At 43.2% G+C, this 21,532-nt stretch overlaps 3 protein-coding genes across 3 annotated transcripts in view; 2 read left to right on the top strand and 1 right to left on the bottom strand.

Annotated features, from left to right (window-relative positions):
• LOC103359659 (proteasome activator complex subunit 4B-like) overlaps positions 1-647 on the bottom strand; it is a 45,366-nt gene extending 44,719 nt beyond the window's left edge. The window contains exon 1 of the mRNA XM_008285119.1: positions 454-647. Within this exon, the coding sequence (XP_008283341.1) occupies positions 454-647 (194 nt within the window). The remainder of the gene's footprint in view (positions 1-453) is intronic.
• Positions 648-3,230: 2,583 nt separating this feature from the next.
• Positions 3,231-17,916, top strand: LOC103359664 (thrombospondin-2-like). Its single transcript, XM_008285127.1, has 21 exons — positions 3,231-3,341; positions 3,465-3,530; positions 3,667-3,803; positions 4,608-5,042; positions 5,706-5,799; positions 5,885-6,049; positions 6,340-6,516; positions 6,596-6,769; positions 7,114-7,244; positions 8,805-8,939; positions 9,056-9,274; positions 9,398-9,505; positions 9,599-9,758; positions 11,448-11,566; positions 12,666-12,900; positions 13,359-13,586; positions 13,673-13,803; positions 14,116-14,256; positions 14,451-14,548; positions 16,173-16,312; positions 17,509-17,916. The coding sequence occupies exons 2-21, from the start codon at positions 3,467-3,469 to the stop codon at positions 17,514-17,516; spliced, it is 3,099 nt and encodes a 1,032-aa protein (XP_008283349.1). The 5' UTR covers positions 3,231-3,341; positions 3,465-3,466; the 3' UTR covers positions 17,517-17,916.
• A 2,156-nt stretch (positions 17,917-20,072) lies between these two features.
• The window catches only part of LOC103359658 (potassium channel subfamily K member 1), a 5,638-nt gene continuing 4,178 nt past the window's right edge, over positions 20,073-21,532 (top strand). The window contains exon 1 of the mRNA XM_008285117.1: positions 20,073-20,599. Coding sequence (XP_008283339.1) covers positions 20,245-20,599 — 355 coding nt within the window. The 5' untranslated portion in view covers positions 20,073-20,244. The remainder of the gene's footprint in view (positions 20,600-21,532) is intronic.

The following is a 21,532-nucleotide window of genomic DNA, read 5'->3' as shown; positions in this document are numbered from 1 at the left end:
ATCCCCTTTTGCTGTGTTTCTAGAAATAAATGTTATATACAAGAGGCTAAGAGTGATGTATGAACAAGAGTCTGTTCAAAAACTAGATTTAGGTGCTACTGAAGCAAAGTTTTTCTGGCTTGAATTTGGCCAAAAAGAACAGATTTTGAGAAAACACCCTTTAAAGATATGTATTGTAAAAATCCATACTATTTTATTGGGAACTGCCATTTAACTAGAAGATCCCTGCCCAGCTAATTACCTACATTATGACAACTATTCTTTGTATAACAGGTTTTCTGCAATTTTATGTTTCATTATGCAAATCTGCATTGGACAAAATCATACAAATTGCGTAAATCTGCGTGACTTTCCATTGGACAAAACTTCTCGATGCATCACCAGCAACCAATTACGGGTTAACTTGTCTTTCTGTAGCTCATATCTGCAGGACGACCTTGATTCAACACTTACGAGAAGAGTTTCCTGGACCAGAAAGCGACCCCGGGCCACAGCTCTCTAACGAGAACAGCTCTGCACAGGTTGGCTTTGATCTCCGCCAACAGCTCCGTGGCCTCCCGGTCCAACCGGTCGGAGTAAGGCAGCAGGCCGTTATACACAATCTCCTTCTGAGGGATAAACCCGGCCATATCCTCGTCCACAGTCATATTCCACCAGTCACTTTTTTCTCCCCTGTTAGAGCCGCGCGTAAAGGCGCAAAGAAAACCGTTGCGCTTTATCTAATGAATGTTGTGCCTTCTGGGAAGCGCGCTGCTGCCGAAGTGGCATAATCCGCTGTGACCAGCACAAGCGGGCGGAAGGCGGCCGATCCCAGTGGGGGGAAAAGTATGTCACGCTAATTGAGCTGAGTAAAGCCCTGAGCGCAGACGGGGCCGGTTCCGCTCTGGCCTTGCAATGTCAGGCGCTGTGTCACCTCTCACTTCACACCTCTCACATACCCACGGGCTTCCTGGGCGCACGGAGGGGTGGGGGGTCGCCCCCGAGCCCGTGACGCACGACAGGAGGGAAATGAGTAGCCCACAGGTCGGTAAAGAGGGTGCGTTTTACTCTGAGGTCAAGCTTTGATTTTTTTTCCTCTTTTTTTTTCTCCCACCGCTGAGCCAAATGACAGAAGGCTTTGATATCGGAGACTTTCATGTACAGGTTCTGTGGAGGTGTACTGAGACGGAGCCAGGAATGCACCGCTCTGGAACAAATCCCCGCAGGACCCAACATGCGTGCGCGCTGCGAGCTAATCTGCACAATATTAGGATGATCTGATAAATGGATTAATGCTCCTCTCCTGTTCTACTGACCCACAGTTGCTTGTTATAAACAAAGGGGTGAACTCTGTCTAGTGTAATGAATCAGCATCCATCTATCTATCTATCTATCTATCTATCTATCTATCTATCTATCTATCTATCTATCTGTCTATCTGGATAGATCTCAGATGGAGGAAATTAATACCACTTGTTTATAATATTTGTACTGTTTGGTTTTATTTTTTTGTTCATTATGCTGTTAAAATGCAAAAAGCCATGTGGTTGTGGTCTCCAAAAAAACTCCAATATGAACATGAGTGCGACATTAACTTGACTGCCACCCCTGCTCACATTGCTTTCTCCTGCCCTTGCTGTCTTATGACACCTTCATCCCGACCTTCTCCATTCTTGCTCCGCATGTAAACCCTTTTACTTTAAGCCCGTGTAATTCTCTGATCACTACATGCTTAGAGCGACCCGCCAATTGCAGGATATCGTCTGGTCTGCCTCACTCGCATTCAGGTTGCTCGACGGGCTCAGAAAGTAAAAAAGCCCTCTGGTCTGGTTTCTGTCAGAGAAATGGGGCAATTGCCGCAACTCCAACCTTAGTCTCTCTTAAGCCGCCTGATTGCATAAAGTGCCCTGTTTCTCAACCCTGCCTCAATCTCATTAGACGTCCTCTCGTTGCTTTCGCAGGACTACTTTCAGTCCGCAGCTGCCACTCAGTTTCACATTTCTGTGACAGTGAGTGGAGTGCCCTCTTTAAAACTATTTTCTCTCTAAACACAGTGTAAGACGGACACAGTTGTAGACTTTGAGAGAGATCCCAGAACAGAATGTGCCTTCCACACAGCATATCAGCCCAAGAGTGTCACGCTAGACTTTGCCAAGTAATCTCACCCAAGACTTTACCTTTTATATCCCTTCAGATCTTATTACTTTTGGGCTTTTTTTTTTTTTCTTCCCCCCCTCCCCTGACTCTCCGAGCAGTCACAGCACCTGTTTTCACTGTCTCCACCGCTGAACCATTTCCAGAAAGATACACGGTGTCTGTCCCCGTTTGCTCTCCGTCGTGATGTTTCTATCTGGAAATGGAGAATCTCTGCACGAGTGTGTTTGTATGGGCACACAGGCGCTTGCATGTATGTGCATGCATGTCTGCACACATCTGCGAGATTCATTATTCCACAAGCGGAGTCTACAGATGGAAAATATGATTCAGAATGATGATGCCTCTTTGACTCAGCAGGGAGAAGAACCAAACGGAGAGATCCCAATGGAAGTAGATGTTTTTGTATTCCATCAGTTTGCTCATCTTTGTGCTCGCAATCTTCTGCAGGCGGCGCGTCTCCCAAAACAAACAAAAACACACAGAAAACCATGCAAACAAACACATCAAGCCTCTCATTTCTCAAGCAAAGGATTTACAGGGATGCCAGCTTTCTCGCTCCTAAAATATTGGAAAACTTGTGCAGCCAATAAGTGTGTGTGTGTGTGTGTGATTCAGTGTGTGAGTACTTGTTTTTTAGTCGGTGTATGCGTGTGTGTGTGTCTCAGTTTGGAGAGTGAAGAGTGTAAATGATGTGTCTGGGAAACCTGCATCGAGACGTCAACACACACACAGACACAGCTCCTTCCATCCAGCTGGGTTTCTCGCTGGGAGATATGCAGCCCAGTTCATCGCCAGACAGACGGGTAATATATGGCCCCTGCTCCTGCCTCACACACAAACACACACACACACACACACACACACACACACACATGCAGACACACTCTCAAACAAACACACAACCACATTAGGAGCTTTCTAGAGCAACTAACAGAGCTGTCTGCATGTTCTTCACCCAGATTTTTCTTCACCCACCTCTCCCCTATTTTCTTTGGATGTTTCGACCCGAAAGCCACTGAGGCAGCTGCGCCGGTGATCTTCGCTCCGGATACCGAGGTGAGAAGGGAATAAGGAGGCAAGGAAATAGGGACGAGGGGAGAGGAGACAGACATTCCATCACAGCCCCTGTGGAGCTGCAGCAGGGACGAATCTACCAGCGGTGATTTCTAATCGTGGGGAAAGGCAGAGCAGCGAGGAGTACGCAGGTATGAAAGGTTAATTCCCTCTTTATCTTCTGCTTCTTCTTTTTTATCTCCTCGGCAGCTTGTGTTCTGTGGTGATGTTGCAGTGGACTTGCTGCATTTCATATGTGATTTATGTGTGAACAGGAATGAGTCCTCTGAGAGATTTCCCCTGGCTTTTGATATTCCTCTGTGCAGCAGCTATGTGTGCAGGTACCAGACATGTGCATGTTGCTCATGCATACATAGCATTCAGAATACATGCACCAATTCAGCTCTTTTTTTCTGTCATAAATGCAGACTCAAATGTGCAATCAATGTAGCATAGACCTGCATGCTTTTCCTACAGGTGTGGGTGGCGCAAAGGTCGACAACGTGTCGTCAGAGGTCTGTCGTCATCCGTGTGAGGAGCTGGTGGGTTTGCTCACTGAGATCTATGGCCTGCGTGTTGTGACCAGCAGCCTGCTGGAAGACCTGGAGAGAGTAGTAAGACACGCAAAAACACGCACGTGTATGGATTTACTTTGATGTGGCACGAGTGAGCACTTGAATATTAGATTTTTAAAAAAACTTTAGCAACAAGTTCTGAGTCTTTTAAAGCTGCACTGTGATTTTAAATCAGAAATAAATTGTGAAATTATGTTTTTTTCTTGCTTTTTGTGACAAACTTGAGAGAATTTTCAAGATAAGCTTTACAGTCCTGGTAAAACATGTTTCATTTTGTGTGACCTATTTGAGTTTTAAGAGAAATTTGTGGGACAGAACCAGTTTTGAATTTTAGATTTTGAAAAATTGCGACAAAAAGAACTCAAACAACAAGTGTTGATTCTTTTAAAACTGTACTATGAATTCAGAAAGATGTTTTTTTCTTCACTTATTATGACAGATTTGAGACAGTTTTCAAGAACACTGTCTTTGCTCAACAGTCTTTGCACTACACTTTGCATTTTATGTGACCTAGTTGAGTTTTTGGGGGGAATTTGTGGGACAACACCAGCAGAGAGTAACTCGTCTTCCAGTGCAAATGCCACAAAAAGCGTAAGATATTTTTTCTGGCAGGAGGCGCTGTGGTTTGTGGTAAATGCGTCAGTAGTTTTGGAAAAAAAAAAAAAACCTTAAGCAGAACGAATGCCATCAGTGTGAAAAATGTGGGCCACTAATCATCTCATGATAGTTGTGACCTACTGTAGTTCACCAGGAGCAGTGCAGGGGAGTGCAGTATAAATAGAAACATGGGGGTTTTTACTGATGATTTCAGTGCTTTGAAGGTGTCTGTTTTTGTGTTCGCAGTCAAGAGAAAATGAAGAGATGCGGATATCTTTGGCCGAGCTGAGCAACAGCAGCAGCAGAGGCCACAATGGAGGCGGCAGAGGCCACGATGGCGGTGGAGGCCTTGATGGTGGCAGCATAGGCCACGATGGCAGCATAGGCCACGATGGTGGCATAGGCCTTGATGGCAGCAGCAGAGGGCTCGATGGCGGCGGCAGAGGCATTGATGGCAACAGAGGCCACGATTTCAACAGAGGCCACGATTTCAGCAGAGGCATTTATGGCAGCAGATTCAGCGGCGGCAGCAGGAGCAGGGGCGGCGGTGATGGCGCTGACGGCCTGGACAATGATCTGGACAGGGACAGAGACGGGGAGGTGTGGTGCGTGCAGGATGGACGAGTGTACGAGCAGGGGGAGGACTGGGAAGTCGACAGCTGCACCTCCTGCGCCTGTCAGGTCAGTGCCACGCGAGCTTTTGACTGACTGGAAGATTCATCATTAGGTAGACGGCAGATCGCCTGCATCAGCGAGGTCAGATGATAAATGTTCTGTACTGTATCCATCTTTATCGATAGATGTGTTTCCTGGGCGGCTCAGAGGAGTTGTGTCATACATAATCCCTCCGGACTTGACTGCTGTGAGACATGGATGACTTGATTTTTGGCTGACTAAACTGAAACTACTTAAAAGTCGTGACTTTGTTTCTCATCTTTATGCTAAACTACCGATCTCTTGAGAAATCGTACTTTTATATTTAAACAACAAACACGAGAGTAGCGTCAATAATAATTCTGTTTTTTGTACGTCAAACTATTTCTTTAAAATGTGTTTATTGCTCGGGGAAGTTTCTCGTTTACCCACCGTGGTTTCATTTGTTTCCAGAGCCTCCATCTATATTTTCTGCTTGTTTCATCCTCCTCCTCCTCCATGAGTCTGTTTCTCCTTATAAAGTATCATTTGTTTTGTCAAGGATGCGTTGAGGGAGTAGCCAGACTTCTTGTGAGTCATGACGGCATACCGTTCCTCTGCGAGAACTGGCATTTAGCGAAAAACATCTGGATCAAATACATGGTATTGTTCCAGAATATAAATGTATCATCGCCGGTCTGTTTTCTCCAGGATGGAAAGGCGGTGTGTCAGCAGGTGTCATGTCCACCTGTCTCCTGCATCAATCCGTCTTTCATCGATGGAAGATGCTGTCCTGTCTGTCTCGGTGAGTACGATTCTTCTGCGTCCAACATTTAGTGTGCCAAGTTTACTGCATTTAATAAAACAACAGTGTACGTCTGTGTGTGAAGACAACGAAGATGGCTGGTCCCCCTGGTCCGAGTGGACCCACTGTTCGGTCACCTGTGGACGCGGAGGGCAGCAACGGGGCCGATCCTGCAATGGCATCATGCCTTCCTGCACCGGCCCGTCAGTCCAAACCCGCAGCTGCTCGCCGATGAAGTGTGACCGCAAGGGTAGAGCATCACTCTGCATCTGTCACACGTTTTAATTTAATGCATTTCTCTGTGATGGATTTAGCCAAATCCAGTCCAAGGGAGTAAATTGAATATTTCTCAGACAGCAAAAAATATTGAACTTCAGACAAATGGATTTTAGAGATTTGAATCATAATTGGAAACATGCTGTTTTGCTCTGTAAGTGTACACACAGTGCAGAGCTGCAGTGGTGGTCTGAGTTTTTTCCAGGCTAGCATACAAAAAAAAAAGGACTTCTTAGAATTTCTATGTGCTTGTTTCATGTGTAGGGCGAGCTGACGGGAACTGGGGCCTTTGGTCTCCCTGGTCTGCATGTACAACCACATGTGGGGACGGCAACATCACACGGGTCCGTCTGTGCAACAATCCTCCACCGCAGAAAGGAGGCAAAGGTTGCACAGGAAGCTCCAAGGAAACACAGTCTTGCAACAACACGCTCTGCCCCAGTAAGTACAAGAGCAAACATATACCTGCTGCTCTGTGGTGCTTCAGTGGCTGATGGCTGAATCACACGTTTGTGTGCAGTTGCGGGAGGCTGGACATCCTGGACTGAGTGGTCACTGTGCTCAGACTCGTGTGGCGGAGGGCTCATGAGTCGCCAGAGAGCGTGTTCGAGTCCCGCCCCTCAGAACGGCGGGAAGCCTTGTGCCGGAGACGCCGTGGACTACGAAGCTTGTAACAAACAGCCATGCCCAATAGGTAAACCTTCGCCATGTGTGAAAACCTCCGGCTGGAGTACATCTGAACTGTGCAAGCAGATAATGTTCTATAAGTAGGCTAAGCCTCACATCCATGGATAAACCTTAATCCTGTTTTATTGGCAGAAACATATTTTCAAACAATACAGGATTAAAAACAATAATAATATCCTACAGTGTTTATTCAATTACTGAGGCTTTGGAAAGAATAAAAAAAAAAAATCTTTAAAAAGTACAATTCCCAGAGAATAATTCAGGTTCCACTGACACGGTCTTGAACTATTTGTTTTGTGGCTGAGTGTGAAGGACTAACTGCATTTATATGCACATTTCCATGTGTTTCAGATATGTGCCGGCTTTCAAATCCCTGTTTTCCTGGAGTGGAATGCATATCGAATAGCGACGGATCGTGGGAATGTGGCCGCTGTCCGTTGGGTTTAAGTGGCAACGGCACTCATTGTGAAGATGAAAACGAGGTAAAGAGGGCAAACGCAGGACGAGGCTGCATGAAATCTGCCTGATATTGGCCCGATGTCACTAATGTGGGGTGTTAGACGCTGCTAGTTCTTGATATATTTATTTAATCCCATATAGAGGGCTCTTGCAGAAGTCAATTAGTTTTGCATTTGTGGTGGGATGTCTTGTGGTATTTCAACATAAATATCAGCCTGTCAGACTTTTCAAACCATGCGTCCAGCGTAGCTCTCGGTGATGCTGCCCTGTTGAAATATCTCAACAACAGTTTGATGGATCATCATGAAATTCTTTTAAAGGTATTTATGTTTCCCAGAAGATGTCTCCTAATAACCCCGGTGACCCAGACGTTCTCTGCTACCACACTCGTATTGTGTGGACTAGACGGCTATTAGACAGACTGCCATGAAATTTGATTCAGATAAACATTTTTCCCCCTCAGGATTCAGCACTTTCATCGGCCATTAACTTTTCATCTCGCGGAATCATTTGGTCAGAAATGTAATTTTGTCTAATACTTTGGTTTATGAGCAAATATCTGAAACGCTGATGACAATTCCATTATCCTCAGCCGTGCTTTGTGTTTCGTGCTAATTCGCTCGCCAAATGAAGATAATGAACGTGGTAGATATTAATTGTTCACAAGGGTTGAGCTGCACCTTAAAAACTCTCCTTTGACTGTCGGTTACAGTGCTGCATAGGGCCACTACTATATGAATGTAGATATATATATTTTTACCTTAAAAAGCTGCACACAGGTGACTTAAATGAACGTTAAATATAACCTGCTGTCCATGACTTGTTGTCTTTCTGAAGCACAGATGTCACACACAGTTTAACAGCTAATATTTATATGTAAATATGCTAATTAGACTATGAGAATGTGCTAATGCTGTGCAATTTTCTTATTATAATGTGTTTGGTTGGAGCCAACCTGCAGGCTTTTGGCCTCATGTGTGTTTAATCAAGCCGTAGGTCATTGAATAAGTGCACCTGTGGAGTAACCCACATATAGGGTGACTCATCATTTTGTGCTGAGGAAAATCCAACATTGACCGAAAAATTTGCACTCCATGCACATTTTTTTCACTGTTTGCACAGCCCTGCAATTTATTAAGTAGAAGTACTTAAAATCCAGATTTTAGTCTGACCTGCTGTTTTTTCATTCTGCTGCGTGGGAAACATTAAAGCTGCTGGACATAAACATGTCAGCGTTGTGACCACGTTGAACCGTGATGCTACCTTTCAGTTTATTACAATTGCACCCTATCGCTAGCCTTCTTTTTATCTTCAGTGACAACATGAATGAAATGACACTCTATATCGGTTGTTGACATTTTACAAAGATCGCCTTTTTACTTTATGCATTCACTGTTTAGTCTGCAGGCTACAAAAAGGCACCGCGATCACTTAATCTGACATAGTAACCATGTGCAAAGATATTCTGCGGTCTAATCCAGGCAAAGAGCTCCTCCTGCTCCCAACACCTGTTAAACCTTTGCACAAACAGTTTGTGTTTGATATGCTGAACATGGATAATCTCTCGTCCTCCATCTCTCCAGTGTGAAGTGGAGGGTGTGTGTGTTACAGCATGCGTAAACACAGACCCTGGATTCTACTGCCTGCCCTGTCCTCCTCGCTATAAAGGCACCCAGCCGTATGGCCTTGGACTGGAGGAAGCCCTTAAAACCAGGCAGGCATGTGTTTTCCTCTTTGAATAGGCATTTTACAGTCGGCTACGCTTTCTTTGCTTTCAAATGCAACCGCGACCCGCAGAGGCTTTTGGATTCTCACCGAGCCGCTCCGCTTGCAGGTGTGCGAACCGTACAATCCTTGCAAAGACAACACGCACACGTGCCACAAGAACGCGGAGTGCATCTACCTCGGACTGGCCTCTGAGGTCTTGTACAAGTGCGTGTGTGCTGTCGGCTTCGCTGGCGACGGCTTCCTGTGCGGTGAAGACTCCGACCTGGATGGCTGGCCCAACAACAGATTGACCTGCAAGCAGAACGCCACCTATCACTGTCAAAAGGTAGAGAAACAAACAAACAAACAAACAGCATCGACTCTAAATCCATCTCACGGTTTGACAGATGTCTTGAGCTGTGTTTTGGCTGAGTGTGAATCAGTTAAAATGAGCTGTGATTGGCTGCAGGATAATTGCCCCATGCTGCCAAACTCAGGACAGGAAGACCTGGACAAGGACGGACAGGGAGACGCCTGCGATCCCGATGATGACAACGATAACATCATAGACGAGAGGGTGAGAATGAGTAGCTTTGCCTTGACTGACAGCAGGCTTATGTTAACATCTTGTGTGTTTGTATGTGCGTCTGAACGTGTTTGCTTGGTACAGGACAACTGCCCGCTGGTTTACAACCCTCGGCAGTTCGACTCCGACAGGGACGGCATCGGGGACCGCTGTGACAACTGTCCGTTTGAGAGCAACCCGCTGCAGACTGACACCGATGACAACGGAGAGGGAGACGCCTGCAGCATCGACATAGACGGAGACGGTACTCGCTAAACACTCAACATGCAGTCGCTTAACCGGCCATCTACGACTAATTGCAATTGGGCGTAAAGCAGATTACACCTGAGGATCACCATGACGAAGTTATAACATACGTTTTGAACCTTTTATTTAATCAAGGGGGAAAAAAAACACTTAAAGCAAGGCTGCCATTCACAACAGTAACCTGCAAATACATAACAGAAATTGGAATCGACGTTCCACATATGCATTGCACAAGGAAGAAGCAGACACATTAAGAAAAAATGGAGCACTTATTATATAGAATATATCATCCAACAAAGGCTTAAACTTAACGGCAAAAGATGAGTCTATTCCAGGTGGGTGAAGGCAGTATTTTCTAGATTAGGTATTCATAAATGGGATAAGTACCCATATTTCTTCTTTTAAATTTGGTTATAAAAAACACACTAGTTTGTTTTGGCTATCTTAATAAAGAAGAATAAAAAAGACAGCGTTGTTTCCTTCTACTGGTCCCCTACTGTCTTATAGATAATGCAGTGATGGGTTTTAAAACTGTCACCTGTAATAAATCCAAAACGAACCGTGATTCACAGCATCAAGCGGCTCGAGGCAGTTGGGCAGCAAGCAAAATGCATCCGACCCAACCTGACCCGGCGGCTATCTAAACACTACATCTAATCTGCTATATGTCCTAACCCCAAACCCAACAGGGAAACTCTGTCTGAAGGGGAGAGAAATGCTATTTTAGGAGGGAACAGGCTTTGGCACAAGAGCAGTAATGGCTCGCAACCTCTTTGTCAGAGCTGGAACTGAAAGCAGCGATGGTAACTTCAGATTCGCCCGAGTGGACGTCGAATCGTGTCGTAATTTGGTGGCGGGGTGTTCGGACCGTATGGTAGATTTTAAAAGTTGTAAAAGGAAATTTCCCGTCAGCTGGTAGAGAGCACCCAGTGGCATCTCCGGTGTAAATGATTTTTTCTGCTTTTGGAGAGAAACAAGATTTAACAACAAGGAATATATCTGTATCAGCCAGAGCTCCATCTAGAGCATGAATAGGGTTTGGAGCGCCACTGGTTCGTGCTCTAGTAAAAGCCAAACATTTTTATCTTTTTTTGAAATGTGGGACAAGTTTTGAATTAAACCGGGTGGTCTGCAGGTCATCAAAAGCAGACTGCAGTCTAGAGAAAACCATTCTGTGGAGGCTGCAATGGCTTACCCAATGAGATCATCAACATGGAAAATGGGAATTACAGCGCCGAGTTGGAAAAAAAACATTATTTATGTATATAGTAAATAGCAGAGTTAGAGCACCTTTATCAAACATCTACAGGACTTGTTTCCAAACCATCTGCAACAACCGTTTGAACTCCACCAGGGAGATGTGATGAGATATGAACCAGCTGTAAGGAAAAAAAACCAAAATGCAGCTTATTATTTGTCATCCACAACACCAGTTGCAGCAGCTGAATGTGATAATGAGAACTCCGGTCTGGATCCAGGATCAATTGCGAGTGAAATAAAGTGGCTGTCCAGGCAATTTACTAACACACAAAAAAAAAGGTGGATTTCGTGTTACTCTTGAAATATGGATGAAATTACACTTACCCAAACACGGTCTTGATTTATATTGGTTGGAATGTCTTCTTATTATGTGCTACACAAAATGCAATCTGTCCGCTCTGGTTGTGTTTCCCTCTTTTCTTTTCAGAGGTTCTGAACGATCGTGACAACTGTCCTTTAGTCTACAACACTGACCAGAGGGACACGGACCTGGATGGTGTTGGAGACCAGTGTGACAACTGTCCCCTTCTACACAACCCACTGCAGGTTGCTAAAAAAAAACACTCAAAACTCAGCATCTATGCACATCAATCTAAGTCAATATACCCAACGTATTATGTAGGTCCCCCTTGTGCTGCCAAATCAGTTCTGGCATTTAGGACCTCTGGGGGTGTCCCGTGGTATTGGGCAGTGGGTCCTTTGGGTCCTGTAGATTCTTGTCTTGACTGGGCTTGTTTTGACTTTTCCCATGGATGAAACTCCCCACACTGGGACCTGGGGAAACTGGAAACCAAGTTGGGCTCTTTGAGGGAAGCCTTAGCCATTGAGGAGCGCTGAGAGGTCGTGATTGGTCTATAACAATGTTTAGCTAGGTGGTAAATGGAACATCCACATGAATGTCAGGATGGAGGATTTCCCAGCATAACATTGCATTGTAATGAGATGATCGATGCTATTCACTTCACATGTCGGCGGTTTTAATGTGGGGACTGATTGGTATACAAGGATACTTCAAAGAGTGTCGGCCTCACCTTGATTCCACTTGAGCGGTCGCCATTTTTGAAGCAATGATGAAGCCTGCAGGCTGTTGAGAAGTATTCGGATGATCCATCCATCCATCCATCCGTCCGTCCGTCCGTCCGTCCGTCCGTCCATCCATCCATCCATCCATCCATCCATCCATCCATCCATCCCGAGGTGTTCCCAGGCCAGCCGAGAGACATAATCCCTCCAGCGGGTTCTGGGTCTGCCCCGGGGTCTCCTCCCAGGTGCACATGTTCAGAAGACCTCCAGAGGAAGCCTCTCTGGAGGCATCTGAATCAGATGTCCATACCACCTGAACTGGCTCTTTTTGATGTGAAGGAGCAGCGACTCTACTCCGAGCTCCCTCTGGATGTCTGAGCTCCTCACCCTATCTCTAAGGCTGATGAAGTCATGCATGCTGTTGAGGAGCATCCAGAGACTCAAGATGTGACCTTCTTCTGTGAAGGGATAATGAGGCTTGAACATGTTTGGACCAAGAGCACTGAAGTAAAAGAAGAAAATGTTGTAAAATAATGCAAGAACAATCTTATGATAAGACTGCAGTGATGGTAATCTAAACATAAGTACAAATACAGCATGTTGCATGTGTGTGTGGTTGCAGCTCGACTCTGACAGCGACCTGGTGGGCGACATGTGTGACAGCAGTGAGGACATCGACGAGGACGGCCACCAAAACTCTCTGGACAACTGCCCCTACATCGCCAACAGCAACCAGGCTGACCACGACAACGACGGCAAAGGAGACGCTTGTGACCATGACGACGACAACGACGGCATCCCTGACGACCGGGACAACTGCAGATTGGTACCCAACAGGGACCAGCTGGACTCTGACGGTCAGTGCGGTGACGGTTTCAGGTGACATTTAGGTCACAAGACACCAAAACCAAACACAAAGGCTGTCACCAGAGAAGCATCATCGACTATGGATCGGCAAATAAAAATGAAAATACGTCTGATATCAAAATACGGATTTGAACGGATGTTGATTAGTTTGCTGTCACACTGGGAAAATATTTTGTACAATTTACGACAGATGGGTTTTGCAGTCATGCAGTAAAATCTTGTGATTGTCAGTCCGGTGTGCTTCCAGAGGTTCAGGTCATATTAATGTTGGACATCAACATAAACAGTTTATGGCTCTCTGCAGTGTGATTAGTAATATTTAAAAGATTGTTTTATCCATCATGCAGGACTTTATTTGTACCTTTTCACATTGTTTTGTCCAGTCCTTAACCCACTTTCTTGGAAAAAATCATCCATAAAGTCACGTTTCTCTCTCTCTCTCTCTCAGGCGACGGCAGTGGAGATGCATGTTTTGATGACTTCGACAACGACAGTATTCCAGATGCTCTGGATCCCTGCCCACTGAACCAGGATATCGGGTCTACAGACTTCAGGAAGTTTCAGGTTGTTTTGTTGGACCCTAAAGGCACCACGCAGTCTGACCCGCTCTGGGTGATCCGTAGCCAGGGCACAGAGCTGCTGCAGACCGCCAACTCGGACCCTGGCATCGCTTTAGGTGAGATTAACCATGAAAAGAATAAAAAATAACAAACGTGAGGAAAAAGGCTCCTCCATGAAATGAACATCCCTCTGTTTGAACAGGGTTTGACAAGTTCAGCGCAGTGGACTTTAGTGTGACATTTTATGTAAATACCAACCGAGATGACGACTACGCCGGCATCGTGTTCGCCTACCAGTCCAGTCGACGCTTCTACGTCGTCATGTGGAAACAGGTGAGGCTTGGATGCTGAGTTTGACAGAAACACATCTGACTGACTGCAGAAACACAAACACAAACTCCCTCTTTAAAGCCTTGAAGTTCCGTCAATCTTTGTATCATCAAATATCTTCTTGATCTCAACCTATATCTCTTCAATGTCAATTTATATTATGCTTCTTCCTCTGGGGGGGAGAACAAAGTGCATGAAGGAAGAAGACTTGACTTTTCCTGCTCTTCATTCCGTGTGCTGTGACAGTAACCATCTCCAGATACGACGACTTAACCTTCACGCTTCATCGCACTCTGTTTTCGTCTGTGAGAGCAGGTGTCTCAGGCTTACTGGGAGAAAAGGCCGTCCAAGGCTTTCGGCACTGCTGGAGTCTCAATCAAACTGGTCAACTCCAGCACGGGACCGGGGGAGTATCTGCGCAACGCTCTGTGGCACACTGGAAACACCAGGCACCAGGCACGAATGAGTAGCCGCGCATATTTTCTCTCGTTGAGATTACGTTTCGAGGCACTATTATGGATCTCTTTTCATCCTCTTTGCCCATTATCTTGTTTTAAAAAGATAAAGCTTTCCTTTCACCAGACCATAATGTGTAAAGATCAGATACTCAGCTTTATATTCTTGTGCGCGCTCGTGTCTCTTGCTTTAAGGTCAGAACGTTGTGGCACGACCCCAATGAAATCGGCTGGAAGGACTTCACGGCCTACCGAATGCACCTCATCCATCGACCCAAGACCGGGTTCATCAGGTAGCACAGTTTAACCCCATCACACGCTGAATAATCTAGATTTATTGGAGATTACTGATTCTTCAGTGACACTGGCCTCATCATATCCAGCATATGTGAAAAAATTCCCCTCACTTGCTTGGAAAACTTTGTTAAATACCTGATAGACAACTGATAAATGAACCTGTAGATGTGTTGAGTTAAAGTATTCATCGCTTGGCTGCGTCTTTCCTTTCGGAGGCTGGATTTATATTTTCGCGTTAAGCTGTTATGAGACGCAGCTGGATTATGATCATGGAAACCATCACACATTTAGAAATAGAAAAACACTGGAGATTGGTGGGATTGGTGTGCTTCCTCGGGGGAAATAACTCTGCATTAGCAGTAACCTTTCACTTTTAATTTACAGTTAAAGGGTTTGATATTGTTGGCTTGGCTTTTTAAAGGACCACACCAGAGTTTTAAGCCATTTACTACCCACACTGCACATTAGTGCTAATCATTTCGAAAGCAGTTACTGCTTTTCAGTCAAGCATGAAAATGAATTTGCAGGGAGGAACTTCAGACTTGCTCGCAATTGGAGAACATGTCTGTGTTTGTTTTTGTTTCACGGTAAAGTATTAAAATTAATGCGGTTAGCGCAGAAAGAGCGACGGCATGTTCTGTTAAATCAAATGTTTGTGGCCCAGTTCAGTTCGTGTAGGTTTTAGCAGAGCAACAATCTGCGGAATAACTTCTTAAATCTGTGAAAATCGCATTCGGCGCCGGCCTCAGATGTTTTTACACTCGAGGATATCATCAATCTCCGAGAGTTATTTTGTGATAACAGCGTAATTCACTTTCTTTGTTGCACCCAGTTCTCCTCAAACTGCCACAGCTGCTTCTGCTTAGATGTATTTTTCACTAATAGCCTAAAAAAATGGGATGTGAGTTCTCCGTGCTCGGCGCAGACGGAAAGAACGGCGTCAGTAAAGAGATTTTTAAGTCACAAGCAGCGAAGCCGTTCTGTGCCTTTACTGCAAAGTTTGTTTTAAGGATGCAAGCAGCGGTCCTGTGGCGTTGTGCTGCTGAATGGCTGTACTGTAGGATGACTGTATAGCCGTACACTTTCAGGCTGAATAGAAATTCCAGCTCTTTGTATGTGAAGGACGGACATTCTTTGATATTTCGGATAGCTGCTCCAAAGCTTCATTGTGGCTGCTTTAAATATATCTCCTCTTGACGTCATGTCCTCGGCTTTACGCAGGAATAAATAGTAAAGAAAGAAAAAAACAAAATACGGGACAGGATGAATAATATGCAACACACCTGACCCAGAAAGGTGGCGCGCACCGCCATTAGTGGTGGAGGAAGGATTCAGGTCTTCAGTTGTTGAAGCAGCTTTTTGTGCAGCGTGTCAAATGTGAAAACAATCTGTCAGCAGAGTTTCAGCTCATTATTTGGTGGTTTAATTTGCTCAGTGAGTCTGACAGTACATATTATTAGATTAAAGCTGTCAGTAGTCTCTTAAAAGCAGCAGAGTGGTGTAGTCCTGATTCTAGCATCTGTTTGACTCTTAGAGCAGATACTCAGTGATGCACATTTGTAATCGAACACAGCCTCCCTCCATTAGCGCCGTCCTACCTGCGTTCTGTTCCCGCTGCAGGGTGGTGGTGTACGAGGGCAGGGACATCCTGTCCGACTCGGGGGCCGTGTACGACCACACCCTGGCTGGAGGCAGGCTGGGACTGTTTGTCTTCTCTCAGGAGCATGTTCTGTTCTCGGACCTCAGATACGAGTGCAGAGGTGAGATCTCTTGTCCAGACATCCGTCCTGACTACGTATTAGTGGTGGAAAGTGCACCTAAAGGATCAAGTAAATTATATATACAGTGTGAATGCTGTTATAATGAGCTTTAAATACATTATGGTTGTTTAGTGCAGCTTTTTACCCCTCAAAGGGTCGTAGGGCAATAATGAGGGGTTGTATCATGATTATTGGAGGAGGGAAAAAAAACAGAACTTACCTGTGGGTTGGATTTGTAGTCTTTTTTGGGGCATTTTTCTCAAATATAGAACTATTGAGGGAAAAAAATGGATAATTGTACTTTTATTTGTATTCTTATTTATATTTATATATACAATTTAAGGCAACAGCAAAAAAATTCAATTTCTTTTCTTCCTTTTTAACAATTTGTAAAAAACAAGTGTTAATTATATGACTACAACCTGCACATGAAGCAGTTAAAACTAGTTTAACTTTAATTAACTATACCAGTAAAACACAACATACACATAAATGCATTTCTGTAATGAAAAAAATAATAAAATAAACCTGTGGAATGAAAAAAAAGGCACCATTTTAAAAAATAATATTAAATTATTGTACCTTTTTGTGCCCTAAATGGGTACAGGATATAATCTGTCCATACCATCACTAAAACCAGGTGAACTTCAACTAATTTACACATGAATGCATCAGCAACAATCTCATAATTTTATATAATAATAAGTTTAGGTACTGTCTCTGAGAAAGAGTGAGGACCTCAGAATTGCGCCTAAATACAGTATTTGAGTAAAGGTTTAAACATAAACTTATAAAATATGTGATTGAGTCTTATTTTTAAATATTGGATAATTGTACTATTTTGTGCCCTAAAAAGTTATTTAACTTAAACTATCTAAGAAGCTTAAAGCAAAGATTTCTCATCTAAAATGTGACAAGAAGCCAAATTTACATGCTGCCTTTTGAACAAGGGTTCCCAAGACACATATATTGTTTAACAGTGTGTTGCATGATATAAGCAGTCATATGTACCTACAGATGCACCTATAGAATTAATGCAAGAGTAGAAAGTACACCATCTCCCTTGGAGTATATGAAGGAAGTAAAAAGGAACAACAACAATCAATCAAACTACAAGCTGACTTTCCACCACTGCTGCTGATGGCTGTGTCTCTAATGAGCGTGTCTGTAATCTGTTTCTTCTTTTTCCATCTTAGATAACTGAATTATTTTCCCGGGATGTTCAGAAAAACTCCACAACAACCCACCAGAGATCCACATTAATTCCACAAACCCTGAATACCACTGAGAGAATGAGAGAGGATGCGAGAGGCCTTTTTATCCAGCCGAGGCTATCAATTAGTGACCATCATCTATCTATCAGCTTTTTATGCAACAGTATCGATTTCAAACTGCCTCATTCGCTGTATATTTCTGCTCCGACAGCATCTCTAATGACAGTAACTTCTTGTTGCTTTTCATTTGCGCTTTCCTAACGGTTGTAAATAATTATTTATTGCCAGATGCCAGATATGAGAGGGACAGATGCGAGGATAAATTGATGATGGAGTAAGTAGAGCAGATGCCTGGCGGTAACTTATCAATAAAAGGCTTTTTTTAATCAACTGCTTCCTTTTTCTTTTTTTCTTTGGTTTTTCTGGTGACGCCTGTAAACAGTGTGGAAACGTGGTCTCTAGCGCTTTCTAGTGGTGGACGTCATCATTGCAAAAGATGAGAAAACAAAAAGTTGCAGCTAATGAAAGTCATGTTGGTCAGTTTTTGAGATTTTGGGATATTTCACCTCCATGCTGTGTCTTTTTTTTCAGATGAATGTAAAGAAAACATACAAAATAAGCATTTAAACGTTCATTTTATTTCTTTTATTTAATTATAAAGGCATAGTGGTGCATCGGTTTGCACACCAACAAGCTCAGACGTGCAAAAAAATACATGTTTTCCTCACAATGCATTTTTATTTTTTCATATTCTGAGCCAGAAAGCTCCAGTTTTTATTCCTCCTTGTATTTTGAAGTTTGTTTTTTTTACTGAGGGGTTTCTTCATATATCATTTATAGCCTGATTTAAACAACATTTTATTCCTAAAAACATGGCAACAACAGGTTTCGTCTTCAGGGTGTTGACAGTATTTTATAATTCATGGAGCGCTAAAGAGAGAGATGTCCAAAATGCTTTCCCCTGTAAGACCTTTGGCTCCGACATGTCAGCAAACTCAAAAGTTCTGACGCTGGATTTATCCGGTGATCAGATTTATGTTCCAGAAACTAAAGAGAAATAGAGCATTTTAAGACACACGATGCCTCATTTGCATATTTAAGCATCACAGTTCAGAGATCTTGCAAAAAAATTTTAAAAAATCTTCTAAGTTATGAACTTGGGACGTTTCATGTTGCTTAAAATGTGTTATATTCACCTTTAGTGGCTCCTTTCAATTAGTAAACATACTAATAGATCATTAATAAATACTGCAATCAAAAAGTCCTGCATCCAAAATAGAACATGTAGAGAATAAAAGTTTTAATGATCTGTAATGAATCATACGGCTCAACTGAAGTGAGGTTGAACAATTAGTTCAACATCATCTTATGAGTTTTAGAATCTAACATTAACTGAGTTAGAATTAGAATTAGAATAAACTTTACTGAGTTAGATGGACAAGTTCACACAACTTCAGATATTAAATTGAATCCACTGAATAGTCATTACAGACGGAGTCCTTTTGCATTTTCTCAGTTTAAGGAGTCTCTTCCTTATCTGAACGATTAACGTGTTGAAACCATCATAAACCAAAGACAACGTGGATTTAACACGTCTTTAAAGACACACAGCAAAAAGAACCTCAGGAGAGCAAAGCAGCTTTGCATCTTTAAAAACTTGATTTAATGGTTTCTTAAGTTGTAGATTAATTCAACTCATATCAGAAAAAAAAAGATCTTAAATCAGACACTTAAAGTCCTAAAATGATCTGAAAATAACAAGAAGCGATTCGTTAATTCAACTTATTTGATGTTTTACTTATAAGTAGTTCAAGGAACATATTTCTGCTAATTCGTTAAATGCATGATTGCAAGATTAAAGATCTAATTTCCTGATAAATCTTCTAAGTTGTGAACATTATTTTGATGGGTTTGGCTAATGTTGGTAACTTAATGTTGTGTAATTTCAACTCAGCTTTCTACTTTAGTTGATCAAAAACTGAAATCAAGTTAATGAAACTGGTTGAAAACTTAATTATTCTTCACCTTGAGTTGAGGATTTTAAGTTCCTTCTTCTGTCTCAGCATGCCTGGACAGTTTCAGACAGTCAGGACTAAAAATTAGAAAAAATATCTTGGAATTTAGAGGCAAGGCTAATTCGTCTAAAGTAGTGTTTGTTGTTTGAACATCATTTTTATCTGAAGTTGTCATAACTCAAAAAGAAGTTTAGACTCTAAATAAACTAAATGATTCTTAACTACACTGTTGAAGTATTTACTTTGTTTTAAAATAAATAAAAAAAACACATAGAGGGGATTCAATGCAGCAAATACTCCTTGGAAATATTTTTTGTACTGTTTGCTTTTATTATTTTCTTTAAGTTGTTTAAAAATGCAAAAATCTGAGTCAAGTCGTGTTGAAAGAAATCTGGGTCTCCAAAGAAACTCCACCGGAGTCTCAGGGGGGAAAAACAGATTATATGTACAGACTGAAAGCGCAAAACCTGTTCAACCGGTTCCAGTAGAGTTCAGGTAGAGAGAAAAAAACACACCTGGTGAGGTGAGAGCGCGACGTCACCAGCAGCAGCAGCTTCCTCTGAGCTGAGGAATGAGGAAGAGGAGTCCATCCACCGGCCGGAGAGGACGCAACTAAAGTCATTACATTTAAAAAACGAGCTTTCTGTCCGGTTGGATGAACCAGCTGAGAGTTTGTTGACTTCATCTACCTGTAACCTGTGTGATGGTGCGCGGCTGCACAGGAGACGGCTGGTGCGCTCGCTTCGTGGAGAGCCACCGGCCGGGGCTGAACTTCGCCCTGCTGGTCGTCTGTTACATCCTTTATCTCATCGTGGGTGCCGGAATTTTCTCCGCCATCGAGCTGCCCTACGAAGACGAGCTTCGGAAGGAGCTGCGAGAGGCCCGGCAGGACTTCCTGACCGAGAGCCCGTGCGTGTCCGACGCGCGCCTGGAGGAGCTGCTGGCCCGCGCCCTGGAGGCCAGTAACTATGGAGTGTCCGTCCTGGGGAACGACAGCGGGCACAACTGGGACTTTGTGTCCTCGTTGTTCTTCACCAGCACCGTGCTGACCACAACAGGTGAGACAGGTGTTCAAAATAAATCTATAAAATGTGGTTTAAATGTCAGTAATAATCTGTGCGCGTTCCACTTTCCTGCATTTTCACACTTTATATGATGTTTTCTTCTCTGTAACAGATTCCTTTATGGTTAGAGATCCCCTCCAGACATATGTATGAAATATGAAGCCACTCTGGAGGTTTCAGATTCAACTATTACTCTTGTTTAGACTGAATATTGCGCTATGATTGGCTTTCCAGTGATAGATGTGCTTATACCTGTAACTCCAGTTTAAGGTGAGCACACACAAACTTTTCCTCATCAGCATATCAGAAAATGAAAATAGCTGCGCACATAGATCATTTTCCACTGTAAAGGTCAAACATTTATGCGAAACAACAATAAGCAAAACACCTCTTGAGTTGAAGAAGAGTTCATCATTTACCAGTGTTGTATGTATCCGGTCGGCGCAAGTCATTAATCAGAGCAAGTTTTGGGTTGCCAGGTTGTAACTAATAACACTCCTGTCTATCTTTTTCTGGTAAAACTTTAGTTATGAATGTTGGTATCCATTCATGAATACTTCTGTGTTTTAAATTGTCCAGTAAACTGCAGTTATTCAAGTCAATAAGGTGATAAAGTGGATCTTTAAATATTCACAGATGCAATAGTTTCTCAGTTTCTTCACCTCTGACTCCTAAAAGAAAGCGTAGCCGTTCTAAAACCACTCGTCAAAAGGCTGCAAATATCCCGCGAGGGATCATATTTGCAACCTTCTTAGATTTCTTTTTTTGTGTGTGTGTGTCAGTTTTTAATGAAGTCACTATAAAGTCATCATTATTTATTTAAAACAGCAGCTGTTGAATCAAAGTGCTCTTCAGTTAAGAAATTAACTTGTATATTTACCTAACAAGTTCAAATCATTAAGCTTAAAAGCCTAAAATATCACAGTT

This window comes from Stegastes partitus, unplaced genomic scaffold, assembly GCF_000690725.1.
Source record: "Stegastes partitus isolate 25-593 unplaced genomic scaffold, Stegastes_partitus-1.0.2 Scaffold387, whole genome shotgun sequence".
Taxonomy (NCBI): Eukaryota; Metazoa; Chordata; class Actinopteri; family Pomacentridae; genus Stegastes; species Stegastes partitus.
This window is presented reverse-complemented; position numbering and strand designations above follow the sequence as displayed.

What these genes read in the sequence shown, in the direction of transcription:
- LOC103359664 (XM_008285127.1), top strand. Translation starts at nt 3,467, where the DNA reads ATGAGTCCTCTGAGAGATTTCCCCTGGCTTTTGATATTCCTCTGTGCA. An exon ending in CAACAACACGCTCTGCCCCA is followed by an intron (nt 6,517 to 6,595) that starts GTAAGTACAAGA and finishes GTTTGTGTGCAG; the next exon opens with TTGCGGGAGGCTGGACATCC. An exon ending in ATAACATCATAGACGAGAGG is followed by an intron (nt 9,506 to 9,598) that starts GTGAGAATGAGT and finishes TGCTTGGTACAG; the next exon opens with GACAACTGCCCGCTGGTTTA.